The following is a 20323-nucleotide window of genomic DNA, read 5'->3' as shown; positions in this document are numbered from 1 at the left end:
GGTCATATTGTAAATCCTGAGCAGTGGTTTTACATGTGTGTAGGTGGACACAAAACCAAAACGAGCTTTTTCCCCTTAGTGGAACATTTTATTGTTCATTAGAATCATACTGAAAAATTAGGTTGCTACCTAAGCTCTAAAATCAGGAGGTATGCTAATAAAATATTTAGAGGAAATGACTACTGTTATGGACACAATGTTGGCACATTTAAGAAAATGTAATGTAGCAGTACAATGTTTGGCAGATAGAGTATTCACTCTGTGACTTCTCATGTGTTTTAATTTTTAAAAATTGTTTTTAGGCTGAAACAGATTGATCTGTATATTCTGGAGAAGGGATGGCAGTATTTAGAGCTCATGCCAAATTGATACTATGAAATCATGGAATTGGAACAGTAAATTTCTGGAAAACCTATAGTAAAGAAACTAGCAGCTTATTTTGATTACCAGCTGTGGATAAGCCTGTAAGACAGAGAGGTTGAGTTTCAAAAAAATAGTCCATATAATAGCTATAACTTTAAATTAAAATGCTTATATAATTTCTCATCATGACTTTTTAAACTATATATGTGTGTGTGTGTGTGTATATACACACACACACACATATATATATAGATAGCAACAGCACTGAACACAGAATCATGATGACAGTGAGCTTAATTATGATTTTATATGTATTTATACACACATATTGTGTTGAATTGTTTCAGTCATGTCTGACTCTGTCACCCAATTTGAGGTTTTCTTGGCAAACACTGCAGTGGTTTGCCATTTCCTTCTCCAGCTCCTTGTACAGATGAGGAAACTGAGGCAAACAGGATAAAGTGACTTGACCAGGGTCACATAGCTAGTAAGTGTCTGGAGTTAGATTTGAACTCGGGTCTTTCTGACTCTGAAGCCCAGCACACTACCTACTTTACTTCTCTCTCTCTCTCTCTCTCTCTCTCTCTATCTACAGGGCAGCTGTCTGTCCAGTTTTAGATGCTTACTAACTGTGTGACCCAGAGTAGGTCACCTAACCTCTATTTGCCTCAGTTTCCTTAACTCTAAAATGGAGTTAAAAATAGCATCTATCTCCCAGGTTTTCTGTGAGGATCAAATGTAATATTTGTAGAACACTTAACATACTGCCTGACATATAGTAGTGCTAGATATTATTGATTATTATATATATATATATGTTTTTATATGTGCACGTATGCATAAAGCCTAAAAATGTTTTTCACATCTTATACATGTTTAAAGAATCATGTAAATAGCGTCTTGGTTTGAAGGCTTTCATGCAATAAGGTTAACCCAAAAGATAATTCAGATTATTCAAATTTTAAAATTAGTAAAGGTTTATTTGAGAACATAACCAGATAGACAAAATTGATTACATTACAAAAGTAGCTCTAACAGGAGCAAAATAAAACTGAGACCTAACTAGCTTTCACTTCCTTCTTGACATCTTAAAATTCATTTCAGTTCAGCAAATATTTTGTAACAGACATATCTGTGTTGGAGACACTGTGATCAGTTCCAGAACAAAAAAACTGCCCCGACCATGTTTTTGCTTCATTATTTCTTTACATAGAAGGGTTTTTCATGTTACTTAGAGATTAGCTGCTAATATAGGCTTCGTGTTTTTAATAAACCTAAATAAAATAATTTTATCTTGCGTCTTTCTAGCCCATTTTTCTTTCCGTTTGACACTCGGCAAATGCTTTTTTATGTTACTGCGTTTGATCGAGACCGGGCCATGCAGAGGTTGTTAGACACCAATCCAGAAATCAATCAGTCAGACTCTCAGGACAGCAGAGTTGCCCCTCGACTTGATAGAAAAAAGGTAAGTTTCTCAGAAAGTTATTTTTGTAGTTTTTTTTTCTCTTAAACTTAGTTAACATTTGCAAGTACAATAGAAGAGCTGATATTAACGTGCCAATTGTGCTAAATGAGCTCCATTGATTTCTTTCCTTTTTAAGTGCTAAATGCTGTGCATGATGCAGGGACAGTAAACACAATTGTCCCTTTCCTCAAGTAGCTTACATACTTTTTGCAGGCGGGGGGAGATTGGGGGGGGTTAGTGAGGATTTAGAACATAACATTGGCACAGATAAATAATGAAAACAAATCTTTTTCACTAATGTTTTGTGTCACCAGTTGTGATATTGCCATCTTTTCTTTCAGCATCTGGTTTTGGTCTTTTCTCATTCATTAAAATTATTCTACTTCCAGTTTCACATCGCAGTATTTTCCCACATCATAGTACTTTTTTGTTCATCTCCATCATGACTGACTTAGTCCACATATTAATCTTTTCTTTTTTTGCTGAGGTTAACATCTCTTCCTAATTGGACTTATTGGAAAAACTCAAGCTTATTAATAGCAAAAATCACTTTGTTTACTTTTTTCACATCCCACCCCTTCTCCGTACTCCCTCAGCTTGCCTCCTCCCCTGAAGACAAGACAGAGGCACTGCTTACCACATAAACGCTGCTAGTTAATTTCCTTTCCCCAAAACTTTTTAGTTAACCCTGTGAATATGTTTGTTTACTCACTCTCTGAATATGCTGCACACATTTACTTCTAGTTATTAATGGAATAGCAAATTCCTTGCAAGCAGGCATTATTCCATGATTTGTAACATGCAAAGTTGAGTAGCCTAGCAATACAGGAAGGGTACCTAATAAATACTGATTGACTGGTTGATTTGACCCAGAACTTCCTGGACCAAAGCATCTCTCAGACCCTTGTTGTTCATGACTCCAGAGATCATATAATCTAATCCCTGGAACTGGGTCCCTGACAGCTTAAATGACTTGAATAACTTTACCAAGGTGTTAAATACCAGAAGTGGAATTTGAGGCTGGTTCCTGTACCTCTAGAGCCAGCACTACTGCTGTTTACTGTGTAAATTACAACCAAATTTTTGGCAGACTTCCAGTCCTTATACTACTTGACTTCACTCTGTCTTGGCCCACTTCATCATGTACCACTTCCTGGCTCTTTTTTACATGCTCAATTTAAATTTAATCTTAGTCATTTTAGACCTACTTCTCTGCTTCTGACACAGTTGATCCTTTCTCCTATGTCCACTTCCACAAAGCCGCACCTCAAGTCTTGAACACCAGTACCATCTTATTCATTTGACACTCAGTAATCCTCATGAGTGTCAAGAAGGAAGAAGTGTTGCATGACCTTAAAAAAGGAATGGAATGTAAAATGAAGCAGTTAATGAGAAGTAAACATCAATGAAGTAAAATCATGCCATTTCCCCCTGCTCATTGACCCCAGTGGGATAGACAGGACAGCCTAGCTGAAACAGTAAGATACCTGAAGATGAGACAGATGTTTCAGGTGAATCATTCACATCCCACCCCTTCTCCATACTCCCTCAGCTTGCCTTCTCCCCTGAAGACAAGACAGAGGCACTGCTTACCCCACTTTGATGACCACCTTCCGTCAGACCCTGATAGAGATAACCCAGGCCTCTAAGTCCAAGAATTCTAGGAGTAGCAGTGTCTTCCAGCCTAGCCCTCATAGACTACTCCGTTATTTGTCTATGGCATCCAAGTCTTTGGAACTGTCAAATGGTTCAACATCAGAGGGGAATATGGTTTTACCAGTAAAAGTCAACTTAAAGAAGATGCATTGCTATCTACTTTTTTGCTGCACCCTTTATATCTGACTTGTAATTGAAACCTTCTCTTTATGTTGTCTTAGTATGTGAGATCCTTGAGAAGAATTATTTTTTCCAATTTGTATGTCCAGCACTTTGAACAATGCTTTTTACATTGTAAGTGCTCATTAACGCTTTTTTATTCATTGATACAAAAGTAGTAATGAGGGGCAAGTAGGTGGCGCAGTGAATAGAGCTCTGGCCTTGGAGTCAAGAAAACTGAGTTCAAATCCAGCCTCAGACACTTAACACTTACTAGCTGTGTGACCCTGGGCAAGTCACTTAACCCCAATTGCCTCACCAAAAAAAAAGAAAAGTAGTAATGAATGCTTTATTGGGAAATGTGACATTTCCCTATATCCCTGAGTGCTTATTTATAGGTTGACTATAGTTAGTTGAATAGGGGTGTATATAAGGGAATCTGAAAGAACAGAGCTAACAGAAGTCATTAAAAGATTTTGTAATTTTTTATCAACTAATACACCTTACTCATCTCAGCTGCCACCAGTATTTTCACCTTAGCCCTAGGAGCAGTTGTACCTAGAGAGATAGGTCATTGAACTGTATTCCCAAGGTGCAGTGGGTATAAGGATTATCTGCCAATTATATTTGTGTCTAACATGCTTATTATTTTTGAGAGGATTTAAAGTTTTTTCTTTTTTATCAGACTTTTTTTAGTGATATTTTTGTATCCTCTAGATTTCTGCCCTGTACATTTTCCCTTTTCCCCTCCCAGATTGTGAGAATTTTGTTTAATATCATAAAAAAAAATCTAAAACCAAAAGTAAGCAACATATGTAATGGGATTACACTAGAAGCTTTCCCAGTAAATAGCGGGATAAAGCAAAGATGCCCCATCTCCCCACTCTTATTTGTTATAGTTCTAAAAATGCCAGCACTAGTAAAGAAAGGCATAAAGAAAAGAAACAACTATACATTTTTGCTAATGACATGAGGGTTTACTTGGAAAATTCTGGGAAATCAGCACAGAAAGTAGGATAACTATTAACTTCAGAAGTGTTGCAGGGCTATAAACTAAACATAGAAAAATTAACATTTCTATATAAATCCAATAGGCAATTATAGGGAAATTACATTAAAAATAACTACAAAGTGCATAAAATTTTTGGAAGTCATTCTACTAGAGTACTCTCAATACTTACACAGGTTTGATTTCAAAGTGCTCCTTTCAAAAAATAAAGAATAACTTAAATAACTATAATAGCCAGTGTGCATGACTGAGCCATGTCACTGTAGTAGAAATGAGAATACTACCAAAGTTAATTTACAGTTTGAATATTATTCTAACTAAAATACATAAAGGATATTTTAGAGGTAGATAAAACAATAACAAAATTCATTTGGAGGACAAAAAGATCTAGAATATCAAGAGAAATAATGAAAAAAGGTACGAATAATAGGGAAATAGCACTTTCTGACCTCAGACCATATTAAAGATCAGCAACCCTAAAAACCATTTCATACTCACTAGAATCTAGGAAAGTACATTAGTGGAATAAGACTAGAATGGAAAGAATTAGAAAAAATAGACGTCCAATAACATAAATTACTTAGGAAAGTACTCCTTATTTGATAAAAAACAAAAACCCCCCCTGACTAGAAAAACTGGAAAGCAGTGTGGCAGAATTTTGGCCCTAGACCAACATGTTATACCATTTTCCATAACAAATTCAAAATGGTTATGTGACCTGAATGTTAAAGATCATAATGTAAAAAATTTGGAAGAGGCTCATATACCTTTCCCCAGCTATGAGTAGGGGAAAAGATTTTAACCAAACAAGAGATAGAAACAATTACAAAAGATAAAATCAATTCTCATTATATGAAATTGAAATATCTTGCACAAACAAAAGCAGTGCATCCAGGATGAAAAAGAAAGTGGTTGCCTGGGGGAAAGATGTTTATTTTACATTTCTCAGATAAGAGTCTGGTCTCCAAAATACATAGACAACTCTCAGAAATAAATAAAACCAAGGCTGTTATCCATAGAAAAGTGGTCACAGAATATGAGCAAACAGTTCTAAAAGAATTGAAAATTTTAATTTTTACCTGTAGCCATTGCATGACAATGATGGCTTAGCCACTTTTTATCCTAATTAAAATTATATTGTTGCAATTTGTTGTACTTGGTGACACAGCTGCAGCTTTGTTTTTGAATTATCACCTAATGAAGATCTCAATTTTCCTAATAAACTCTTTTTCCCAGCGAACTGTGAATAGAGAAGAGCTTTTGAAACAGGCAGAGTCTGTGATGCAGGATCTTGGCAGCTCAAGGGCCATGTTGGAAATTCAGTATGAGAATGAAGTGAGTATCTTTTCCATTATTTGAGAACCAGCTGCTTAATAAAACCTCTTGAGCACATTCATGGAACACTCTTACTACTCTTCGCAGTGGGGAAAATTCTATGCAGTTCTTTTTGGAAAGGAAAAACGTTTTGTTAAGGACTTATTATGTGCAAAAAATTGGCAATACAAATAGAAAGTAAGAACAATCCTTATATTTCATCACAATCACATACCACCACTTGTTCAGCCATTCTCCAATTGATAGACATCCCCTCAGTTTCCTGTTCTTTGCTACCACAAAAGGAGCTGCTATAAAATAATTTTGAACATATGGGCCCTTTTCCTCTTTCTTTGATCCCTTTGGGGTATAGATCTAGCAGTGATATTGCTGGGTCAGAGGGTATGCACAGTTTAATAGCTTTTGGAGTATAGTTTCAGATTGCTCACCAGAGTGGCTGAGCCAGTTCTCAGCTTCACTAGAAGTGCAATGAAGAACTTGTTTTCCCACAGCCCCTCCAGCATTTGTCATTTTCTTTTTTTTTTTTGTCAGTTTTGCCAATCTCATGGGTTTGAGGTGGTACCTCAGAATTGTTTTAATTTGATTATTTTTGAGCCTTTTAAAGTAAGATTCACAGTGGATTCAATCTGGACTTTGTGGGAAATTTTATGACCCTATTTTATTCACTGAGGTCAAAAGCACACTTGTCTCTTTATACTCCTGCCTCTGGTGGACAACACATATTAATACGGCATTTTTTTTTCCTTAGAGAAAAGGGCAGCTGGTGAAGTTTTAGGCAGTATTGTCTTATTAAAACCAAAGCATACTTTCTTATAGTTGAGAGAAACTTGGAAACTAACTCCATTCTGGTGATCATCCTCCTTTATAAAGGAGCTGAATGGAGTGGTCCTAGATATTGGATTAATGCTCTAAGCCTCAATTTCATTTATAAATAAAGGGCATTGATGAGATGATGTCATCTTTTCCAGCACTAAATCTAATATCCTTATTAACTAATACACCTCTTGAACTCATTTCACTCATTTTCAAAGCAGGGGGTTTGTACAAGGTGATTTCTAAAATCCCTTCCTACTTGCAAATGTCTTTTGATGGGAGAAGGAGGAATTTTGTGTCTAACCAGTTTTGAAGACAGCTATACCTCACCCTAAGATTTGATTTAAAAATAAAAACATGACAGCTTCAAGATGGAGCCAAGTCTTTGCTGCTAGATTAGATTGGATAATCCACTGGCTCATGTGTTGTCAAGGCATAGAGTGTTAATACTGGAAGAGACCTTGGAGTTCCCCATGTCTATCCCCTCATTTTAAAGATGGAATTATATTTCAAACCCAGGTGTTAGATTCCTGTCTTCTTTTCCCATATACCATGATGCTAGTATCTTCAGTTTCTTCCTCTTTCCTCCAGAAATGAAGGAATTATTACATAAAGGACAATGGAAAAAGCCATACAACTACCTGTTGTATGGCTACTTTGACCACACCTTTGGTGAATTGACTGGAAGATGGAGTCTGCATAAATTCTAAAATGGTTTTCTTTTCTCCCCTTCCTTAGGTTGGTACAGGTCTTGGGCCTACACTGGAATTTTATGCACTTGTATCTCAGGAACTACAGAGAGCTGACTTAGGCCTCTGGAGAGGCGAAGAAGTAACTCTTACTAATCCAAAAGGTGATTTGGGGCAAAGTCAAATGCTCCATAGAGAATAGCTCAGACAGCTTCACAGTTCATTAATTCTGTGTTTTGAGCAGCATGGCACACTTCCTTTCCTTAAATTGGTCTGTGCAAAAAGGGCTTGGACTAGAGGATTTCTTCCTTTCCATGTTTTGCATGCTTCGTTTAAGGAATGTAACAAGTAAAACAAAAATGGAATTCATTTTAATAGCTTGGGACTGTTAGTTTGTCGAGATATAATGAGTTATCAGTAATTACTTGTTGTTACAGGAAGCCAGGAAGGGACCAAGTACATTCAAAACCTCCAAGGCCTGTTTGCACTTCCCTTTGGCAGAACAGCCAAACCAGCGCATATCGCTAAGGTTAAGATGAAGTTTCGCTTTTTAGGAAAATTAATGGCCAAGGCTATCATGGATTTCAGATTGGTAAGTTAAAGACTGTAATAATTTTTTAAAAGTAAATACATTTTCACAGAAACGTGGGTGTGAGCATAGGAAAGCAGGAAGGAAGGAAGCTCAGTGGCTGGTTAGCCCGAGCTCTTTACAGAGGAATGCCACACGTAATGCCCCCAGCAAGCAGTCCATTACCCTGAGATGGCCTCCCATTTTTGGAGAGCGGGAAGCCATTGGAAACCTTCTTCCTGAAGTCAGACTTACAGTGCACACTTGACAACGTTTACCTGGTGCTTTTGGTTCAGCCCTCTGGCACCACACGGGACACGTCTGTTCCCTCTTTATGCAGCAGCTATTTAAGTATTTAGAAGATAGCTGTTATGTCCCCCCTGAGTCTTCTCATCTTCACACTGAACATTCCTAATTCCTTCCGCTCATCTTCCTGTCATGTTCCCTCTAGCTCATTGGTGCCCAGAACAAATCATAGTACATCGGATGAGGCCCCCACAGACCTCTGAAGTGCTCCACTGGACACCTCTTGCCATGTTGACACTAAATCATTAAGAGCTACTCTGAGTCTGTCAGTTCTCATTCCGTCTCATTATATTCTTGTGTAACTTGTGTCTCCTCGTCTTTTCCATAAGAATAGTAGGAAGTATATTGCTATATATACTGTATTTCTTTTATCTGTTCTGTCCAATAAAGATAGGACTTGTTCATGATCAAGCCATGTAGAATTTTCCCAACAGCCCAAGTTAAGCTCAGTGGCCCATCTCTTCCTTTAAAAAAAAAAAAAAATTATCAAGGGAACATAGGGCCTTCTCTTATTTTACTGTACCTTTCCTGTTTTCTGTGGTTTTTATTTATTTATTTATTTTTATTTTTTAGGCAATTGGGGTTAAGTGACTTGCTCAGGGTCACACAGCTAGTTCTGTGTTTTTTAAACATATATATTTTTAAAATCTCCTGGTTCTATCTGGACCCAATCATGTACAGCTAAGAGTGCTATCTTACTGTCTTATCTTGGGGCAAACAGGCCACCTTGGACATTTTTGTTCTGTCATTTCTGGTGTAAAGATCATTCTCCTTTTCTGAGAAAATGTAAACAGAGAAGGAATGGAGCAGCTCAGGAATTATCTTCCTGTCCATCCCGTCCCTTTTTTGAATGCTCTTTTTTCTCCCAATAGCCTCAAAACAATAACTGAACTTGAACATTCCCAGCACTGTTTTTGTTTTTACAGGAACATACCATGCAGTTAGACTCAATCTTTTGTTATCTTGTCTTTTTTTTTTTTTTTTTTTTTTTTTTTTTTTTTTTAAACAAAACTTTATACATTAATGTTGAGGGGTGGGCAAGAGTTTAAGAAAAAAAAAGAAAAGGAAAACAGTCTTTGAAACAGAGTCCTGTACAGAAAAGAGAAGACAGGTTATGAGGAAGGGAAAAAGATGCACACATGTACACATACACACAAGATGAAGGAAGGTAGGTTGGGCAGCCAAGGTTGGGGCTCTTGGCTAGTCACTTGCTTCATGTAGGTTTCCAGCAGGTACTTTTTAAAGGCTGTGGGGTTTGTCCAAAGTTCAGCAGCATGTGTGTTCAATGGGAATAATGTTGGGTTCTCCCAGCGGGCTCTGGATAGATAGCAGGATGGTCCTGACATCATGCAGAGCTGACCACTTGTCCTTGAGGATGTCCAAACAGATATTGTCTTGGGTGTCCACATTAGGATGGTAACAAGGTGTGACAAATTTCACAATGGGAGCATTATATGGGTAGCCACTGGGGAATTCCAAGGAAAGCTTGTACCCTAGATCTTCATATACTGTCCCAGCTGGCCCATGGATGGTCCCAACCCACTTGAAGAGATTGTCTGACTCTGGGAAGGCAGAAATTTCTTTGTCTCCAGACATCATTAGGGTCATCAATTCCTGCTGTAACCTCTTGCCTACAGACCCGCGGGTAGTGCCCATCCCAGGCTTGGCCCCTTATGGGCAGTGGCGGCGGCACTGGCAGTGGCTGGGTCGAGGTTCTGCGAGGACATGGGGGACCGGAGATAAAAGAAGAGAAACTCCCGGGCGGCAACTGCTTGTTACCTTGTCTTTAAAGAAATGGTTGGTACAGGGCAGTGGATAGAGCACTGGCCCTGGAGTCAGGAGAACCCAAGTTCAAATCCAGGCTCAGATACTTCCTAGCTATGTGACTCTGAGCAATTGCCTCCCCTAAAAAAAGGAAAAGGAAAAAAAGAAAAGGCTGATTTCCTGTGCTTCTACAGTGATTTCTTCAGACATTTTTCTGAAAGTCCCTTTTTCCTTCTGGTTAGAATTGCTTTCCCTTGTGCTTTTAGAATTTCTTTCTTGAGCATTTCCTATCTGTCCTGGGCTGATTTTTCCTGAAACATTTTTTAATCTGTGGGATCCTACCTATCTTTTCTCTGGATCCAGTGAAATCATCTTTCCCCAAAACTAGAGTACAGGTCAACATGTACCCAGATTTCCTCTGCTCTATTATAAATTCTAGGATGGATTGGTCAGATTCAGAAAAGAATTTTCTTATGTTGGTTCTTCCACATTTTCACTAAGCCAAGTCAGGGGTTTATTAGCTGGTCTACTAAGACCAGCAGAGATCAAGCTCAACAGATGTCTGGCTAATTGAAGTCCCTCAGCATGAGTATACCTTCCCAGTCACCCTTCCTAGGTTCATGATCTGTTTGCCAAATGCCTTCTTTCTAAGCAGTGGGATAAAACCACATCTATTCTTTCTCCTTTGTCCTTTCCCCGGTACTCTTCTGCCTGCTTCCTCCTCTTGTTCCATGAGTTCAGTGTTCACAATATGAAGTGCTGCCTACTCTTCTTTCCCTTTTGTATCCTGTTTCCTTTCTGTGTATCATCCAGAGCCTTAGTGTAGTTATGGACCAAGAACCTCTGTCTGTTGGCTTGATGACATGGGTTTTACAGAACTACTTACTTCTTAACTGGATTTTGTCTTACATGAATTTCTAGGTGTCTCAGCTCCTTTCCTTCTTTGAAGCGGTTCCTTATGTACTTAACGTTGGGATATACACAAGCAGATATATTTCTCCTTGCACTCTTATCCTTTTTCATTTAAAGCCTTTTTTGACTAGATTTACAAGATAACTGGCAAAATACGTTCTTACCATCCAAGTAGCACCATGGATAGAGTACTGGACTTAGAGTCAGAAACACATTAGTTCAGATCTTGTCTCAGACACTAGCTGTAACTTTGTACATTATGTTAACCTTGGGCAAGCCACCTAGTCTCTTCTTTCCTTAGTTTCCTATTCTGTAAAGTGGGAATAATAAGAATGCACCTACATTCCAGGGTTTTTGTAAGGATGAATGACATAGTGTAAAGTGCTTTAGAAACCTTAAAGCACTATATAAATACTAGTTTATTGAGCGCATAACTAATATATATTCCAATTCTGGTCGAGAGACAAGGACGTTTTATGTCTTAGGCATTATATCTCCTAAAGTTGTCAGTTTTACCCTTGGCTAATTTAAGTTGAATAAATTGTTTAGTTCTTCTAAGTTTCTTGCCAAGCATTTTACAAGTATTTTGCTTTAAAATATTTCACCATTGGAAAAAGCAGTTATGATGTTGAATGGTGACGAAAAAGGATTTTATCTTGTTCCTGTTCCGTTAACTTTTTTTTTTTTTGTGAAAAGCCATTTTGTGAAGTTTCATTAAAAACTAGGGTGATAATATTACTCAAGGACAAAAAATTAAGGAACATGGGAATGTAAGTGAGTAGATATTATGGGAGACGGCAATCTTCTCACAGTGACTCAGATTTCCCCAGACTTCTTTCAGTTTGGCAAATATTTATTACAGTATTACATTTTTTCTTACCATCAGGTACTCTAGTTTTTTGGTTTAGGTTTTTTGTTTGTTTGTTTTGTTGTTTTTGTTTTTGTTTTGCCATGTCTGACTTTTCTTTGGAGGGGTGGCGGAAGGATGATGTACCATATTGTTGCTTTGACCATGTTAGAGAACTTGGCATCTTTGAGGTTGGCATGGAGTGTGCGTGCGGTCAAATCACTTAATTCTTAGTATCCCAGGCATCTAGGATGTGTCAGAGGTAGGATTTGAATCAAGTCTTCTGTTTCTTATCAGGTATAAACATTCACTAAAGTACTCTTCTACTTAACTAGAAACTGTGTCTTTTATTTGGAGATTTGGAAATTTCATGTATTTAATGTACTTTAAATGGTGGTAAAATACTTTATTCAATAAAAATTTATTGAATAGATCAATCCATTTCTCTTGTGGAAATACTAGAAATGTTGCTTAAAACTCTTTGGGTTCTAAGCCAATGAACTCATTTTATTGCTTTTCTTTTTTTTTTTTGGTTAGGCAATGGGGTTAAGTGACTTGCCCAGGGTCACACAACTAGTAAGTGTTGTGTGACTGAGGCCAGATTTGAACTCAGATCCTTCTGACTCCAAGGCCGGAGCTCTATCCACTGGGCCACCTAGCTGCCCCTGCATTTCTTTTTTTAATGAATTATTGAAGCTTCTTATATATAAAATATAATTTGTAACAGAAACTTAGTTTCATTAGGAAATACCTTATATTTTTCCCCTCTAGGTGGACCTTCCCCTTGGCTTGCCTTTTTATAAATGGATGCTTCGACAAGAAACTTCACTTACATCACATGATTTGTTTGATATTGACCCAGTTGTAGCAAGATCAGTATATCATCTAGAAGATATTGTCAGACAAAAGAAAAGACTTGAACAAGATAAATCACAGGTAAGCATATAAAATGAGGAAAATATTCCACATTTATTATTATTTTTCATAATTTTTATATTGGTATGTAACTTCTTATAAGCATTTATTATTAAAGTATATAGAATTATAATTCTTAGAATTTCACCATGAGGATATCAGGGTATTTGGTAGTAAAAAAAGAATAGGCAACAAATTTGGTAACTCATTACCATTGGCTATTTTATTTTTTCTATTACATGTAAATTGAAGATTTTGTATGAACAAAATTAATGCAGCAAAAAGTTTTTAAAAAAAAAACTTATTTTGTTTGTTTTAACTTTTATTGAAAAAGTCAAACATGCAGTGATCCACATCCTTGGTCTCCTCCCTCTTCCAGAAAAAGCTGTAAGAGATATCTTCTCACCTGTCTTCTCTGAGGCCAAGACTGTTTGGCATTATAATTTAGCAGCATTTGGTTTTAATTGTTCTTTCCACTTAAATTGTTGTAGTCATTGTGTTTGTTGTTTTCCTGATTGCACTTCACTTTGCGTAACTTTTTATAGTCTTCCTTCTTCCCTGTATTCAGTCATAGTCACCATATTTTGATGTACAGTAATGTTCCATTACATTCACATAACACAGTTTGTTTGGCCATTCTCCGAAAGTAGCTGCTTGGTTTCAAGTCCCTAAAACTCCAAAGTGTTTTCCAGAATTGTTGGGTCAATTCATAGCTCCACCAGCAATGCATTTTAATTGCCTATCTTTCCACAACTCCATTCTCATTTTTCATCAACCAGTTTGCTGGGTGTGAGATAACTTCATAATTGTTTTGATTTGCCTTTTTCTTACTGGAGATTTGGAGCATTCTTTCATCTGGTTGTTAATAGTTTATAATTCTTCTGGGAATTGTTTATTCTTTTTTGTGTGGAGGACATTTCTGTTGTCTATATCTTGGATACTAAACACTTAAGAGATATTTGATGAAGTTTTTTTTTTTTTTAACCTTTTGTTGCATCAATTTTGTTCATGCAAATTATCTCTTTTATCATTTGAAATTGCTGCTTGCTCTCCCTTGTTTGGGTTAAGAATATATGCTAAGTGGAGTGGCTCACGTTTGTAATCCTTCATACTGGAGAAGGATAGGCTAGTAGGTCACTTGAGTTTAGCATTGCTGAGCTGCAATAGGGCTGGAGTTGATCAGGTATCCCCACTTAGTTTAAGACTAATGTGGCCTTTCTATTGGTTCATTTAGTTCTTCCAGGTTTTTCTGAAACTGTTTGCTGGTCATTTCTCATAGCACTATAGTATTCCATCACACTCATAACTTGTTCAACCATTCCCTAGTTGATGGGCATCCTTTCAATTTCTAATTCTTTGGAACCACAAAAAGAGCTGTTATATTTTTGTACATTTTGGTATTTTTCCGTTTTTTGTTTTTTGTTTTTTTTAATTTCTATGGGATACATACCTGGTAGTGATATTACTGGGTCAAAGAGTATTTATAGTCCTTTGGACAGAGTTCCATATTGTTTCCCAGGATGGTTGGCCAGTTCACAACTCTGCTAGCAGTACATTAGTGTCCCTATTTTCCCACATCCCCTCCAGCATTTGTCCTTTTCTGCCATGTTAGCCAGTCTGAGGTGATACTTCAGAATTGTTTTACTTTTTATTTCTCTGTTCACTAATGATTTAGAGCATTTTCTCCTAGGATTATAGAGAGCTTTGATTTTTGCTTCTGAAAACTGCCTGTTCATGTCCTTTGACCGTTAGTCATTTGGGGCATGGTGCATATTTTTACCAATTTGGCTGAAATCCTTATATATTTAAAAAAAATGTGGCCTTTATCAAAGAAACTTGATGAAAAGTTTTTTCTCAGGTTCGTGCTTTTCTTCTAATTTTGGCTGCATTGATTTTATTTGTGTAAAACCTTATTAATTTCCTATAATCAAAATTATCCATCTCATCTCCTATGATCTGACTTCTTCATAAACTCTTCCCTTATCCATAAATCTGACAGATAACTTTTCCCATACTCCCCTCATTTACTTATACCACCTTTATGTCTAAATCATTTACCCGTTTTGACCTTATCTTGGTATACAGTGTGAAATACTGAACTATACCTAGTTTCTGCCAGAGTACTTTCCATTTTTCCCAGCAATTTCTGTCAAATTGTTACCCCAAAAGCTTAGACGTGAGTAAGCAAATTAATTTAGATGGTATTGTTATCATATCGGCTCACCCTGCCCATGAGCAATTAATATTTCTCCAGGTGTTTAGCTCTGTCTTAGTTTATGTGGAAAGTGTTTTGTAATTGTATGCATATAGTTGCTGGGTTTGTCTTGGTGGGTAGACTCCTAAGTATTTTATATTGTCTGCAGTTATTTTAAAAGGGAATTTCTCTTTCTTCCTGCTGGGTTTTGTTGGTAAGGTAATATGTAGAAATGCTAATGGTTTGTGTGGATTTATTTTTTACCCTGCAACTTTAGTTGTTAATTGTTTCAACCAGTTTTCAGATTATTTGGTTCTTGTGGACATTTCTCTTTGTTCTGAACCCAAAAGTAACTATATGATCCTATCTTTATTTTCTGTTAGTTAACCTTTGAGCTTTCCTTTTGAAACTTGAAAAGCATAGACTTGCCTTTTTTTTTTTAAAGGATTGTAGTGTTACTTAATACTTTAAAACTTTATCATATTGCAACATCGTGTCCTTCTTTTTCAAATATGGGACACTATCTACTTAGGCCCAAACCTTCCTGTTACATGTTCTTGAAGTACCTTGTCATTTATCTTCTTTCTTCTGTCTGGCATCTTTTGCTTTCTTCACTAACAGACTTTATAGTTATTATATAAACGTAGACGTACCCAAGGCTAGGAAAAGCTTAATGAAAGGTTCTGAGTACTGTGTGGTGTGGTCAGGCGGCATTTTGTTGAACTCTTGGAACTTCATTTCATTGATGAATAATAAAAATTATTTTTAAAATTACTGAATATTTTAAGGGAAGCTAGGTGGTACAGCTGATAGAGTACGATGCCTGACATCAGGAAGACTCATCTTCCTGAGTTCAAAGCTGGCTTCAGACACTTAATCCTGTTTGTGCCTCAGTTTCCTCATCTCTAAAATGAGATAGGAAATGGCAAACCACTCTAGTATCTTTGCCAAGAAAACCCCAAGTGGGATCATGAGGAATCAAATATGACTGAAATGACTGAACAGCAATGATAAAAATTAAGGGAACTTCTCTTTGTTAAACAAGAAGTGTATGCATTTGGTTTGCATTATCAGTGACTTAATGACTTTTAGGCATATTTAACGTACAATTAAAAAATCTAAAGGAATGTGATTTAAACTCTGAGGTACCATATCACACCTATCAGATTGGCTAATGTGACAAAATAGGAAAATGACAAATGTTGGAGAAAATGTAGGAAAATTGGAACATTAATGGATTGTTGGCGTTGTGAACTGATCCAACCATTCTGGAGAATAATTTGGAACCATGCCCAAAGGGCTATCAAAATGTGCATATCCTTTGACCCAGCAATATCATTTCTAGGGCTGTATCCCAAAGACATCATAAAAATGGGAAAAGGACCGACATGTACAAAATACTTATAGCAGCTCTTTTTGTGGTGGCAAAGAATTGGAATTTGAGAGGATGCCCATCAGTTGGGGAGTGATTGAACCAAGCTGTATTATATGAATATAATAGAATATTATTGTTCCATAAGAAATGATGAGCAGGAGGATATCAGAAAAATCTGGAAAGAATTACATGAATTGATGCTAAGTGAAGAGAGATGAACCAGGTGAACATTGTACACAGTAACAACAACATTGTGAGATGACCAACTTTGATAGACTTAGCTCTTCTCAGCAATACAAGGATCTAAGATAGTTCCAAAAGACTCATTATTGAAAATGCTAGCCACATCCAAAGAAAGAACTATGGAGTCTGAATGCAGATCAAAGCATACTATTCTCTCTTTCTCTCTCTCTCTCTTTTCTTTCTTGTTATTTTTACCTTTTGTTCTGATTCTTTGACATGACTACTGTCAAAATAGGTTTAATATGATTGTACATGTATATCCTATATCAGATTGTATACTGTCTTGGGGAGGGGAAGAAATTTAGAACTCAAAATCTTATAAAAGTGAATGTTGAAAACTAAAAATCAAGACAGAAAAATGAATAATATTAATGAATTGGACTTTACTCTTTTACCCCTCCATATTTTTAGACCAAAGAGAGTCTACAGTATGCATTGGAGACCTTGAATATGAATGGCTGCTCAGTGGAAGACCTAGGATTGGATTTCACACTACCAGGGTTTCCCAACATAGAACTAAAGAAAGGGGGAAAGGATATACCTGTCACCATCCACAATTTAGAAGAGTATCTACGAGTATGTAATACAGAGGGAGGGGAAAGTTTTATAAGCTTGTCTTTACTCAATGCTTTTTTCTGGATAATTCCAACTGCAATTCTAAAGCGTTAATCTTGTGATATTATTTGGTGTAAGGGTATCTAATAGTGTATTTAAATATAATTTTGCTCACTGCATTCTATATGTATAATTAATACTGGTTATCATATATGAAAATCCAGGCTTTGGGTAAAGTTCATTTGTTTATATTGAGGTAATTAAAGGTAGTGAGGTCCATTCTAATCCCAAGATTCTGTGACTTGGCATACCTGGAAAAGGATCCTCTTTTATGTCCTTACCAGGTGATCATCCAGCTTTTGCCTGAAGACCTCTGTTAAGAGAGAACCCACTCACTATTTCCTAGACAGCCCATCCCACCCAGCAGCCCTAACTGTTAGGAAGTTTCCTGACATCAGACTTAGATTTGCCTCTGAAACTTGGCCCACAGCATCCAGTTGTAGTCACTGGAGTGGTGAGGAATACTTCTGACCCCTCTTCTACATCACAGGCCCTTCAGATACTTTTAAAAATAGCTGTTGGGCAGCTAGGTGGCGCAGTGGACAGAGCACTGACCCAGGAGTCAGGAGGACCTAAGTTCAAATACCACCTCAGACCAAACACTTGACCCTTACTAGCTTTGTGACCTTGGGCAAGTCACTTAACCCCAATTGCCTTTTAAAAAAGAAAGAAAAAAGAAAATAGCTGTCACTTTGCCTCTTAAGTATTCTTTTCTCCAAGCTGAATATGCTCAGTTCCTGGAAACGGGAGTTGGTACCATTGCTTCGGTAATGATTAAACAAGATAATGGAATATTACTCAGTTGTAAAATAACAATTATGAAAAATTTGAAAGTATAGGAAAATTGAGAAAAAGTCTTAATTTTTGTTTACAAGGTCTAGGAAAGTGTGGGGTGGGGAAGGATGTAGTCAGAAATGAATGTGATGGAAACAAAAGGCATTAAATAAAAATAGTTTTTAAAGGTTTTTAAACAGAGAAGTAAACTCAGTTTCTTCAACTGATCCTAATATGATGTGAACTCAAGGCCCTCCACCATCTTTACTGCCCTCCTGTCTGCTCTCTAGCTCATCAGTGTCTTTGTAAAATGTGGTGCCCAGGGCCAGGGCCTCCTTATTTATTATAGAGAAGTATGCAACCTAAAATTGTGTTAGCTTTCTTGGCTGCCATACCCCACTGTTGACTAATTCCTTTTGCAGTCCACCAAAAACAAATCACAGCATAATGTCACTGGTGATTTGTGTAGAGTTAAAACTTTCCCACTTCAGTTTTATCTAGTGAAAATATACAGCTTCCCTGATGAATTATAACAATAAGTTCTAGATTCTACTTTTTTTCTTGTAATTCTTTCCCATACAACAAAAGTCAGCCTCTCTCTCTTTCTTTTTAATTGAATGGTACAGTTTTAACTCAACTAGTCTAGGGTGAAACTTTCTAATTAAAAAAGTTAAATTATGCTTAGAGCCTGTCTGATAAACAAGTAATACTTTAATCCCCTCCCCTCTCCAGAGACTAGGGAGTATTATCTCTCTCTACCTTACACCCTCTTCTGTCCTCTGCCCCGCCCCATTAGTGCTGCAGGAAAGGGGAGGTGTTTGTGTGTTTGTTCTTGCTATATCTATATAATCAAAAATACCCACTGGTATTGGTGAAATCTGAAGGCCACTGGCATGCTTAATATGTGCCGGCACAGCTAACAAAGCTGAGCTATCTTTCCTGCTTGGCATGGTGAAAAGCTGCAAGAACCTTCATAGAATCATGAGCCTTAGCTGTGTGGAGAAGCAGGGACCTAGATAATCAGTAGATATCAGGAATTAGATCTTAAGTGTGTGGTTGCAGAATAACTGGGCAGGGGAAATCAGGTGCACTCTTTCTTGCCCAGGGTTTCCAAGGGTCATGAAGGGCCTCAGTGTCACACAACAGAGGGGGCACTGTTGAAGGAAATGACTGTTTAACCTGGCTGGGGGTAAATATCTATATATACATATATAGATATAGATTATATATATCTATATATATTTATATATGGTTCAGTGAGTAAAAGTTGGAAAGAGGCAGATTTTAGACTGATGCAAGGAAAAACAGAACTGTCCAAAATCGTAATCAGCTGCCTGAGAATGTATTGGGCTCCTCACTGGAGGTCTTCATCTGAGACAAGGAGGTAGAATAAGTGCCAGGCCTGGAGTCAGGGAGACCTGAGTTCAAACTTGGCCTCAGACACTTACTAGCTGTGTGATCTCTTGGGGTTTTTGTGTGTTTGTAAAGCACAAAACACAATGCCTGGCACATAGTTGGTGCTATATAAATACTAGTTATTGTGATGATGATGCTGATGCTACTTTGTACAGTGTTGTGGGTGTTGTTATCCAAGTACAGATTGGATCATAGGTGACCTCTAAGGTTCATTTCAACTCTTAGGTTCTGGTGTTTTGTTTTTGTTTTTGTTTTTGTTTTTTACTTTTAAGCAATTGGGGTTAAGTGACTTGCCCAATCACACAGCTAGTAAGTGTCAAGTGTTTGGTCTGAGGCCGGATTTGAATTCAGGTCCTCCTGACTTCAGGGCCGGTGCTCTATCCACTATGCCACGTAGCTGCCCCTCAGATTCTGTTTTTGTTGTCAGATTTCCTAACCCTAACTTGGCCTTGGTTTCTTCATCTATAAAATGAGGGAGGGAGTCACAATATAAATTATATAATTCCTATTACTTTGACATTCAGTTAGACTCTGTAATTATTGCTTATTTAACATAAACAAGTAAGCATGGCTAGAATGCTTCAGCAGCTGCATGTCAAAAGTAAGTGTACCTCTTCGGCCAGGCAACTAATCATGAATTTGCATTCCAGTAAAAGTTTTCCTTTTACTACATCATGCTAAAGTGTGTTTTCTATAAGATTCTAGCCCCTTCTTTCTCAAACTTAATAGGCTCTTTTCTTCTAACATAAAAAATTCTTAACAAAAATATTGTTTCATGACTTATTTTCTTCCCATAAATGATATTCAGGTGATATTTTACTCTTTTGATTGAATAGAAACTGTTAGGATAGTAGTTATTTCAACTTTAATGGGATTTAGAAGTAAAGCTTCTTTTGGGGGAATGA

The 20323-nt window shown here is 37.1% G+C and overlaps 1 protein-coding gene and 1 pseudogene across 10 annotated transcripts in view; one reads left to right on the top strand and one right to left on the bottom strand.

Moving 5' to 3' along the window:
* Positions 1–20323, top strand: part of TRIP12 (thyroid hormone receptor interactor 12) — a 185227-nt gene that overhangs the window by 160032 nt on the left and 4872 nt on the right. For all 10 annotated transcript variants that reach the window (XM_027876110.1, XM_027876119.1, XM_027876117.1 and 7 more), the window contains 6 exons: positions 1672–1828; positions 5889–5987; positions 7539–7653; positions 7927–8081; positions 12658–12822; positions 17025–17189. In XM_027876110.1, the coding sequence (XP_027731911.1) occupies positions 1672–1828; positions 5889–5987; positions 7539–7653; positions 7927–8081; positions 12658–12822; positions 17025–17189 (856 nt within the window). The remainder of the gene's footprint in view (positions 1–1671; positions 1829–5888; positions 5988–7538; positions 7654–7926; positions 8082–12657; positions 12823–17024; positions 17190–20323) is intronic.
* LOC114053134 lies at positions 8172–10090 on the bottom strand (annotated as a pseudogene).

Source organism: Vombatus ursinus, unplaced genomic scaffold (assembly GCF_900497805.2).
Source record: "Vombatus ursinus unplaced genomic scaffold, bare-nosed wombat genome assembly UNPS02014810.1, whole genome shotgun sequence".
Taxonomy (NCBI): domain Eukaryota; kingdom Metazoa; phylum Chordata; class Mammalia; order Diprotodontia; family Vombatidae; genus Vombatus; species Vombatus ursinus.
This window is presented reverse-complemented; position numbering and strand designations above follow the sequence as displayed.